General features: G+C 64.4%; 1 protein-coding gene across 2 annotated transcripts; it reads left to right on the top strand.

Moving 5' to 3' along the window:
• The first annotated feature begins 6,017 nt into the window (after positions 1-6,017).
• Positions 6,018-10,676, top strand: LOC123346431 (HLA class II histocompatibility antigen, DR alpha chain). 2 transcript variants are annotated; one of them, XM_044983824.1, is made up of 5 exons: positions 6,018-6,157; positions 7,194-7,451; positions 8,850-9,131; positions 9,343-9,493; positions 9,965-10,676. In XM_044983824.1, exons 1-5 carry the CDS (start codon positions 6,076-6,078, stop codon positions 9,966-9,968), a joined length of 777 nt encoding a protein of 258 aa, XP_044839759.1. In that variant the 5' UTR covers positions 6,018-6,075; the 3' UTR covers positions 9,969-10,676. The 2 variants fall into 2 exon arrangements, with proteins under 2 accessions (XP_044839759.1, XP_044839760.1); XM_044983825.1 differs by lacking the exon at positions 9,965-10,676 and having other exon boundaries at positions 9,343-9,497.
• Positions 10,677-10,930: the final 254 nt, after the last annotated feature.

Here is a 10,930-nt window from a genome sequence, read left to right as displayed (position 1 = left end):
CCTTCTCTGCCCAGCTCCGAGCACCAGCCCCGGGACGCTGCCCACGGCCCCGGGGATTGGGCACCCCCAGTCCAGGGGCCAGGCAGCATCGGTGCTTGGCAGCATCACCAGTCGCTAGGCAGAGCCGGCACCAGCAGGGCTCGGTTCCCTACTTCGCCCTCACAGGCAGGGCCGGCTCCAGACCCCAGCGCACCAAGCGTGTGCTTGGGGTGGCGTCCCGCGGGAGGGCGGCAGGCGGCTCTAGTGAACCTCCCGCAGACGTGCCCGCGGAGGGGCCGCTGGTCCCATGGCTCTGGTGGACCTCCCGCGGGTGTGCCTGCAGGAGGTCCACCGGAGCCGCGGGACCAGCGGACCCTCTGCAGGCACGTCTGCAGAAGGTCCACTGCAGCCACGGGACCGGCGACCGGCAGAGCGCCCCCCATGGCGTGCCGCCGTGCTTGGGGCAGCGAAATTACTAGAGCCGCCCCTGCCTGCAGGGGGCAGAGCAGGGCCTGGGGTCGGGCTGCAGGACCCGCCCGGCGCCTGCCATGGCCCCGGGGCAGCTGGAGAGCGGGGCCGGCCCAGGGACCAGCCCCCCCCAGAGCAGGGCCCCCAGCAATGGACCTGGGACCCTCCGTCCCCTTCCCCGGTGCCTCGACCCTCTGCTGCCGGCTGGGGCAGGCCGGGTGTGTGGGACATCCCTGGGGTTTATGTGTGTAAATTTAGTCCCAGGGGAAGGTTCAGGGCTGGTCCCACAGGCCGAAGTTTTGAGCCCCACCCCCTCCACAGGCCTGAGCCCTGCCCCCCAGGCACCCCCCCAGAGCGGGGGCTCAGTCTCTCTGGGTCAGGCACAGCTCGGCCTCCCAGCTGCTCCCACCATCGATCTCCCTCAGGGGCTTCTCTGCCCCCCAGTCTCTGAGTCCCTCCCCCTCTCTGCTGCCTTCACCCCCCACCCCATGGGGCAGGGCCGGGCCATTGTCCCCACGGCCCAGCTGAGGGGGGGAGGCCCAGATAAGTCAGTGACTGGCCCAGGGTCACACACAGTCTGTGGCAGGGCCGGGAATTGACCCCAGGGCTCCTGGGTCCCAGGCCAGCGCCTGAACGGCCACACTGGGTCAGACCAAGGGTCCATCCAGCCCAGTCTCCTGTCTGCCGACAGTGGCCAGTGCCAGGTGCCCCAGAGGGAATGAACAGAACAGGGAATCATCCAGTGACTTGACCAGCTGGTTCCAGCCAGAGGGGCCAGAGGATGGAAGAGCGGCGAGGAAGCCCCAATGACCCAGTTTACGACCCTGTTTCCCTGGAGAGAAGACAATGGACAGAGGGGCCTTGGGGCCGGGGATATCGGAGGCCCAGCTGGGAAGTAGGGGGGCTCTGGGCTGGAGAGGGGGAGCAGGCAGAGCCCCCCTGGCTGCAGGGGGACTGGGATGTGCTGGGCTGAGGGAGCCAGGCCTGAGGCCCGGAGAGTTTCCTGTGCTGGGTTCAACCCTCAATAAACCTCCTGTGTTACGCTGGGGGAGAGTCACTCCTGGCCGGGGGACATCATCTCCTTCGGGGGTTAGGAGGCCCTGGGGGGCCCAGAGCGAGGGGACTCCCTGAGGGGGCCCACAGCAAAAGACAGACGTGCTGAGGCTCAGTGAGGTGCGGCTCCAGGAGGTGGAGGGGCCTGACCCCGAGAGAGAGAGTGGCCCCCCGAGAAGGGCTGTCGCACTGAAAGGGGCACCCCCCACGGACCGCACGGGGCCACGAGTGGGCACCATCTGTGAGTCCATGACAATAACAACTTCTGGCAAGGAGTTCCATAGGTTGACTGTGCATTGTGTGAAGAAATACTTCCTTTTGTTTTAAACCTGCTGCCTATGCATTTCATTTGGTGGCCCCTAGTTCTTGTATTATGAGAAGGAGTAAATAACACTTAGTTATTCACTTTCTCAACACCAGTCATGATTTTATACCCCTCTATCATATCCCCTTTTAACGGAGTCCCCGGGCGCTGCTCTGGAACTGCTCCCCACCAAACCAGGCAGGACTCTGGGGAGCCTCCTCTCCCTCAGAGCAGCCTGTCTGCAGGGCAAGAAGCTCCCACGGCTTCACCTCCTGGGTCTCTCCTTGGAGCATTCAGCATCCTCTGCCCCTCCGTGCGCTTCCCACAGCGAGTCCGCCCCAGTGGGGTCCTGGGGAAGCCACAGGATCCTGCCCCCCGACTTTGCCATCAGACGTGACTCTCAGCCAGCCAGTAACACAGATGTTTATTCGATGACAGGAACAGGGTCTAAAACAGAGCTTGTAGGTACAGAGAACCGGACCCCTCGGCCGGGTCCATTCTGGGGGGCAGTGAGCCAAACCCCCACATCTGCACTTCACTCCTGTCACGGAGTGTAGGGGGGTCAGGTCCTGCACCCCCGGACTCCCTGCCGATTCATCAGGACTCTCAGCCAGCCAGTAAAGCAGAAGGTTTATTTAGATGACAGGAACACAGTCCAACACAGGTTTTGCAGGCACAGATAACAGGATCCCCCCGGTTAGGTCCATTTTGGGGGCCTTACAGCCCCCCCCCCCTCGGGGATCAGAGCCCTTTCTCCCTGCTCCCTTGTTTCCCCAGCCAACTCCCGTCTGCCTCACCCCCTCCGGCCCCTCCTCTCTCCTCCGCTTCTTTCCCGGGCCAGGAGGTCACCTGACCCCTTTGTCTCCTACACCTTTAACCAGCACCTCTGCAGGGAGGGGCCCGGCCATCAGTTGCTAGGCGACAGAGCGTCAGGCATTTGTGCTGCTGGAACTTAGGATTTGTACCCAGCCCCAGTAAGACCAGTCCCACTTCGTCACACCTCTCCCCCCTTCGAGACCGAACTGAGCGGGGTCACTCCAGCCAGTGACCTGGGGAAGTTCGAACCCACCTACATTCCCACAGAGGCCCCAGGGTCCCCCCCGTTCTGGGGGGAGAGTCACCCCAGGTCATTCCAGTTTCCTGCCCCCCTGTAGGTCGGGGGAACTCGAGGGCACTTGCAGGTTGCAGGGGGGAAGCCTTATGCCGCCCGCGCCCTTTCCCCACCCCAATACCCCTGGGGGGCACGCGGGGCTGGAGCCTTTCCCCCCCATTCCAATCTGGGGGGCTGTGATTCGGGCTCTCTCGGTGCAGAGCCCCCCTTTTGACCCTGGCCCCCCTCTGGACAGGCTCCTCGGGCCGGGGCAAGGGCCTTATAGCCATCTTCCCCCTGTCCCGGGCCTCCCTCCCCCTCTGGCAGAAGTCACAGGAGCGGCCTGCATGCTGCGGATTCTCCGGTTTCTGGTCCATCAACCACAGCCTCAGGTCCGACGGGCACTGCTCATACAGGTGCTCCAGTACGAATAGGTCAAGCAGGTCCTCTCTAGTTTGGGCCCCAGCTGTCCACTTGCGGGCATATCCCTGCGCCCGGTTGACCAGTTGTAGGTATGTGACCTCCCGGGTCTTACGTTGACTCCCGAACCTCTTCCGGTACATCTCCGGGGTCAGCCCAAACTCGCGGAGCAGGGCCTCTTTGAACAGGTTGTAGTCCCCCACCTCCGCCCCTCTCATTCGGCTGTATACCTCCACGGCGGTGGAGTCCAGTAAGGGGGTGAGAAACTGGATCCTGTCTGCAGGGTCAACCTGGTGCAGCTCGTAGGCATTCTCAAAGGCCGTCAGGAAGGTGTCTATGTCCTCCCCCTCCTTACGCCGGGCCAGCAAGCTCTTATCAAAGCTCTTTGTAGGCTTCGGCCCCCCTCCACTCACCGCAGCCGGGGCCTTACTGTTGCTCAGCTGGGCCATGGACAGCTCATGTCTGCGCTGCTGCTCCTTGTCCCTTTCCTCATATTCGCGTTGCTTCTCCTTCTCTCTTTCCTCGTATTCGCGTTGCTTCTCCTTCTCCCTTTCCTCGTATTCGCGTTGCTTCTGCTTCTCCTCTCGCTCCTGTCTCAGTTCTTGCCTCCTTAACTCGAGTGCCTCCCTGTCATATTCCAGCCGCCTCCGCTCCAGGGACAGGGATCTCCGCCGGGACGATCCCCTGCTGGCCACTGAGCCCTCAGTAGTCGCTGGGCTCCCCCTCCCCCTATGCCTAGGGGTGGGGGGTCTCGGGGAGCCCTCAGCGGCCGGCTGACCACTCCCAGCGGGGACAGACACTGGTGCCTGCGCTGCATCGGCCTGGCTGCTTCCCGCAGAGACAGGGACCGGTTCATTGACGCGGTCTCTCTCCTCCAGCCGGGCAATCAGCTGGGCCTTGGTGAGCTTCCCACTGCGCAGTCCTCTCCGCTTGCACAGCTCCACCAGGTCGCACTTGCGCCGCGTGGCATACATCTTCCTGCTGGCCACTCGCAGGCCGGGGTGCTCGCCGCTCCCCACGGGTTCCAGGGGGACCCCTAGTGTGCCAGTCCTTGAGGTCACCCCCTCTCTGCCAGGGTCGAGCTGCAGCCTCCTCCGCCCCTGGGATTGCTCGCTGCGATCCCCCGGGGGACCCTGTTACTGCAAAGTCCTGCTCTCTGGCCACACTCTCCCAGGGGTGAATCGCCCCTTCGCTTTACTGCTCCCCAGTCACTTACTGCAGGAAGCGCCGTCCACGGGGTGCAGTCTATCCCACCACTGCCACCAGTTGTCACGGAGTGTAGGGGGGTCAGGTCCTGCACCCCCGGACTCCCTGCTGATTCATCAGGACTCTCAGCCAGCCAGTAAAGCAGAAGTTTTATTTAGACGACAGGAACACAGTCCAACACAGGTTTTGCAGGCACAAATAACAGGATCCCCCCTGTTAGGTCCATTTTGGGGGCCTTACAGCCCCCCTCGGGGATCAGAGCCCTTTCTCCCTGCTCCCTTGTTTCCCCAGCCAACTCCCGTCTGCCCAACCCCCTCCGGCCCCTCCTCTCTCCTCCGCTTCCTTCCCGGGCCAGGAGGTCACCTGACCCCTTTGTCTCCTACACCTTTAACCAGCACCTCTGCAGGGAGGGGCCCGGTCATCAGTTGCTAGGAGACAGAGTGTCAGGCATTTGTGCTGCTGGAACTTAGGATCTGTACCAGCCTCCAGCAAGACCAGTCCCACTTCGTCACAACTCCTCATCCCCAGTCAGCTCCAGACTGACCCCCCTCCCGCCTCTCCTCCTCTGCTCAGCTCCTTTCCCGGGCCAGGAGGTCACCTGACCTCTTTGTTCACCTTTAGCTATTCCCTTGCAGGGGGGAAGGGCCCCGGCCATTTGTTGCCAGGGTGATTTATGCACACTGGCCTTTATCCCACCACCTAGAGACTTAAGAAATGCATTGGGGAAACTGAGGCACCTACACAGTATTCAGAGGAAACATTAAGAACAGTCCCACTTCGTCACACCCCCCCTTAGTCGTCTCTTTTCCAAGCTGAAAAGTCCCATTCTTATTAACCTCTCCTCACACTGCAGCTGTTCCACACCCCTCATCATTTCTGTTGCCCTTTTCTGAGCCTTTTCCAATCCCAATACATCTTGTTTGAGATGGGGCGAGCACATCTGCGCGTGAACACCGAGTGTGTTAGCCAGAGCGGGAGAGTTGGTGCTGCAGGGGCAGGGGACACAGACCAACGCGCACACATAGGGCCCAGAACAGACCCCATCCCAGTCCCCCATGGATGGTCCCCCTGAACCCTGTCTGTGACCTGGTCTACACTTGATGCTTATCCCAGCAGAGCTCTGGGGGTCAGGGATGTGACACCCCCCCCCCCCGGCCCCAGTGAAGAGCTGGGTCGCCAAGCCCCCCACGTGCACACCGTCCTTCTGCAGAACAGGGCATGTTGTGTGAGCCGGGCGAGTGCCGTGCAGGGAGGTGCTGGCCCCACACTGGGGATAAACCCCTCCCGGCAGCGCTGCATCCACACTGGGGCTGTGCAGCTCTGGGAGCCGGCGCCTGGCCAGGAATTTCTCCATCTCCTCTCAGAGGGGCTCGGCGCTGCTGCTCTGCCCGGTAACAGCCTGGTCGGCGCAGGGATTTCTGCCATTGGGTGCAGGCCCCTGGGCCGGGCTCCCCTGGCCAATGCTGGGCGCTGTCCCCCCCCGGGGTGTGACATGTGCCCCCCCGGCCCCCTAGTGCTGCCGGCCCCGTGCCCAGCCCAGTGCCCGGGAGAGGAGATGGGCGCAGGACGGGGCGTCCCCATGGCCCAGCTGGCCCTGCTCACCCTGCTGGCCCTGCCGGGCACTGGGGCGGTGAGAGGTACGGGCGGGGCAGGGGCTGGGACACCTGGTGTGATGGAGTAGGGGCTGTCGGAGATAGGTGAGAGACAGGTATGCAACCTGTAACATGAGTAGGCAGGGGGGAGGGGAGGCCGACCCCCCTGCCCGGGAAGCTAGACAAAGGAAAGGAGTTGAGTCGGGAGGGTGGGGTCAGTTGGGCAGTTTTCGGTTTGGGATCTGGGTGGTGGGTTTTCAGGGGATCCTAGGCTGGAATCCAGACACCCTGAACCCCCAGAAAGGCCAGAGTGAGGGGTCCTGGCTCTGAACACGAGCTCTGCTGTATCCTGTGTTCCTGGTTTCCCATAAACCTTCTGTTTTACTGGCTGGCTGAGAGTCACTGTGAGTCCCAGGAAGAGGGGTGCAGGGCCTGACTCCCCCACACTCCGTGACACCTGGTTCCAGGGCAGGGGAGGGGGATGGCTTTACCCCCCAGATCACCCCCACCAGGGAAGGGCATGGGGAGCCAGATTGAGGTGGGGGCTACAGGGAGGAGGGTCTCGCCTCACACAGGGAAGGCTGCTGCGGGGGCAACAGGGTGATCGTGGGGAAGTCGCTGTGATTTGGTTGCAGCACAGCCCTGCCCGTAGGAGTGCAGCCCCCTTCCCCACAGGGACTCGGGGGCTGATCCCCCCCAGGGAGGGGCACCATGCACAGAACTATCCTGCAGTTACAACCTCTAACTTTCCCCTGTACCACTCTGGGCTGGGGTCACGTCCCCCTTCCCAAGCTAAGTGGGGATAGGCCTGGCCACTGCTCGGACAGGCCACCCCATAGTGAACAAATGAGCCAGGGGTGGGGGGCACAGTAGGGGCATTGTCCCCTCCCAGGCAGGACTGGCCCCAGTGCACCAGTGTGATGCCAGGGGTCCCTGTGCTCCCTGCGGCTGCTTTCCCCTCACACCGGGCATCCTCGTTTGAATGTCACGGCTGGGGGCTGCAGCCTCAGGGGAGGCGCTCAGAGACCCGGTCCCCAGGAGGGAGGGCTGGTGCTGTGTTGATGCCCCATCTTCCCCACAGTGGACCACGTGCACTTCCAGGCCGAGTTCTACCAGCGGACGGACCGGTCCCAGCAGGGGTCAGGGGAATTTGTGCAGGGGTTTGATGAGGACGAGAAGTTCTACGTGGACCTGGAGAGGAAGGAGACCGTCTGGCGCCTGCCCGACTTCGGCAAGTTTGTCAGCTTTGATGCCCAGTTCGCCCTGCGCAACGTCGCCATAAGCAAGTACAACCTGGAGCTCATGATCGAGAGCACCAACCAGACGCAGGCCCAGAACGGTGGGTCACCTTCCCTGCCAGGCCCCTCTCCTGGAGCCCTCCACCCCGCTCACCCTGTGGACCCTCCCTTCCTCACGCAGGCCCAATACCAGCCCCCACCAGAGACTGCGACTCCCCACTCAGCTCCCCCCAGCCCCTGCAGGTCTCCAGGGAGCCAGTCAGCCGGGCCAGGGCTCTGTGGGGCAGGGGGCCCGGGCAGTTCTCACCCTCCAGGCTGGGGGCCCAGGGCAGCTCCTTTGCCGAGGGCTGTTCATGGCCCCTGCCCAGCGCCAGGCCCTGCCCCTGAGGGATTCTCTCCCCTGCCCCTCGTGCCCCCTGAGCCGTCAGTGCAGGGAGCTGGGACGGCCCCGGTGACGCCCCACAGTCCTGGGGAGAGACCCTGAGCTGGAGCCTGAGCACCAGGGACTGGCTGGCTCGGGGGGGCGGGGAATGGGGCAGGGGCCTGTCCCCTCTCGGGGGCGCTGGCTCCGATTCGGCCCCAGGGCAGGAACTGGTTGGCTCAGGGGGGCAGGGAATGGGGCAGGGGCCTGTCCCCTCTCGGGGGCGCTGGCTCCGATCGGCCCCAGGGCAGGGACTGGCTGGCTCAGGGGGGCAGGGAATGGGGCAGGGGCCTGTCCCCTCTCGGGGGTGCTGGCTCCCACCCGGCCCCAGGGCAGGGACTGGCTAGTGTTACCAACTTTCTAATTGCACAAAGCCGAAGACCCTTGCCTGTGCCTTGCCCAGAGGCCCTGCCCCCACTCACTCCAGCCCCCTCCCTCCATCGCTCTTTCCCACCCGCACTCACTGTCACTGGGCTGAGGCAGCGGATAGGGGTGTGGGCGGGAGGACTCCAGCTGGGGGTGCAGGCTCTGGGGTGGGGCCAGAAATGAGGGGTTCAGGGTGTGCGAGGGGGCTCAGGGCTGGGGAAGGGGGCTGGGGTGCAGAAGGCTGTGGGCTCTGAGAGGGAGTTTGGGTGCAGGGGGCTCAGGGCTGGGGAAGGGGGCTGGCATGTCCAGCCTTTAGGCCGAGGTAGGGCCAGTCGGCTCTGAGCAGTGCACACTGCCTGCACCCGCAAGCGCCTCCCCCACAGTTCCTGGTGGCCGCAGTTCCTGGCCAATGGGAGCTTCGGAGCCGGCACTGGGGGCAGGAGCAGCACCCGGACTCCCTGTATCCACCCCTGTGCCTAGGGGGCCAGACATGGCGGCCGCTCCTGGCAGCTGCGTGAAGCCAGGGCAGGCAGGGAGCCTGCCTAACCCCCGCCGTGCTGCCGATGGGACTTTTAATGGCCCGGCAGTGGGGCTGACAGGAGCCGCTAGGGTCCCTCTTTGACCAGGCGTTGCAGTCGAAATCCAGGCGCCTGGTAACTCGATGGCTGGCTCAGGGGCAGGCAATGGGACCCACTGACCCCTGTCTCCCCAGTGCCCCCTGAGGTGACCATGTTCCCCGAAGACCCCGTGGAGCTGGGGGAGCCCAACGTCCTGATCTGCTTCGTGGACAAGTTCTTCCCGCCCGCGCTCAGCGTGACGTGGCTGAAGAACGGGCAGGAGGTGACGGGGGGCGTCTACGAGACCGACTTCTACCCCCGCCAGGACAACTCCTTCCGCAAGTTCTCCTACCTGCCCTTCCTCCCCAGCCAGGGCGACTTCTACGACTGCCGAGTGGAGCACGGGGGGCTGGCCGAGCCCTTCACGAAGCACTGGGGTGAGGCCGGGGCGCCCGGGGACCCTGCTGGGCACAGGGCTGGGAGCCAGGACTCCTGGGTTCTATCCCAGCTCTGGGAGGGGAGTGGGGTCTAGTGGGTAGAGCAGGGGGGGCTGGGAGCCAGGACTCCTGGGTTCTATCCCAGCTCTGGGAGGGAGGGGCAGGAACAGCCCCCTCACCCCATGCCCTGTCCCTCTCCCCCTCTCTCCAGAAGCCCAGGTGCCCACCCCCGTCCCCGAGACCACAGAGACCCTGGTGTGCGCCCTGGGCCTGGCCGTGGGCATCATCGGCATCATCGCGGGCACCATCCTCATCATGAAGGGGATGAAGATGAACGCCGCCCGCAACCCGCGGGGCCCCTTGTGAGTAGCCGCTGCCTGGGGAGGCACCCGCAGCACCCGGGCCCACCCAGCACCCACTGGAGAGACCCCCCCACCTGATGTGCCCCCAAAGCCAGCCACAGCCCTTCCCCCCCAAGCACCCTGGGGAGACCCCCCCACCCACTGTGACCCCCCAGCCACCCATAGCCCCTGGGCCTATCCAGCACCCCCTGGGGAAACACCCCCCACCCGTTGTGTCCCCCCCAGCCAGCCACAGCCCATCCCCCACCCAGCACCCCCTGGGGACACCCAACACCCAGTGTGACCTTCCCAGCCAGCCACAGCCCCTGGGCCCACCCAGCACTCCCTGGGGAGGCCCCACCACCTGCTGTGCCCCCACAGCCAGCTACAGCCCCTGGGCCACCCAGCCCCACCCTGTGTCAATGGGAGACTCCCTGGGAATGGCCCCGATCCCTGCCAGTCTCATGGTAACTGACCCTCTTTGCCTTTCAGATAAACACAGGGAGGAGCCGGGGCCCCCAAATCCCCCAGGTGCCTCTTTGTGAGACCTGCTCCAGCATCCCCGCTCTGCACCCGTTGGTGCCAGCTGCTGTACCCAGACCTCTGGTCCCGTAACCACGCTGAGCCAACACGCTAGAGACTCATCAGAGAGCTGCCCCCTTGGGCTCCCCCATTCTCTGCACTCCTGTGCTGGGCTTGGGGGGGGGCACCTATCCCGGGAGAGGGCTGCTGCCCATGGGGCTGGGAATGGGGGTCGCCCCTTGTCAGGGGGCAGCAGGGCCCACGGGGCTGATCCAAACCCCACTGCCGTCATGGGGAAGGTTTCTCTTGACTCCAGTGGGCGCTGGATTGGGCCCCGAGCCCAGCCCCTATTGGCCAGAGGCTGCTGTCAGTCACCCCAGGTAAAGCCCCTCCAGCCATTACCCAGAAGGCTTTGGGCCAGATTCAGCCATTCCCGGTCAATAGGGTCCCTGTGGGGTGGGATCAGGCCCATGGCTGGGGGTAGGGCAGTCCCAGCACCCAGGTGCGGCTCCCTCGGGGTCCAGCCCTGCTGAGCCCAGCGCCCAGCGCGGGGTCTGTGTGGGACGGGCCCAGTCCCTGTACAGCCCCCGCCCTGGGCCCCGGGTGTGTCACAGCCCAGCGCCCCCCCCCCCCCCATCGCTCTGCAGCTTTGCCAACAGCAATAAAGTGGGTTTGGGACGTTTCTGGGGTTTTGATCGTGATTTAAAATCTGGTCAGTCTGGGCCGTGCCCGCAGCAGCCTGTGTTATCCCAGCCCAGCCCCCGTCTGTCCAGGGGCACCGGGTTACACCAGGAGTTCAGGGAGTTTGGTAGGAGGGGTAAGGAAGGAGCCAGGACTCCTGGGTTCTCTCCCAGCTCTGGGAAGGGAGTGGGGGCTGGTTGGGGAGAACTGGGAGTCAGGCTTTTGGGGTTCCCATTGCTGACAGCGACTTGCTGC

Source organism: Mauremys mutica, chromosome 12, assembly GCF_020497125.1.
Source record: "Mauremys mutica isolate MM-2020 ecotype Southern chromosome 12, ASM2049712v1, whole genome shotgun sequence".
NCBI classification, from domain to species: domain Eukaryota; kingdom Metazoa; phylum Chordata; order Testudines; family Geoemydidae; genus Mauremys; species Mauremys mutica.
The sequence above is the reverse complement of the archived record's forward strand: the minus strand, read 5'-3'. Positions and strand labels throughout refer to the sequence as shown.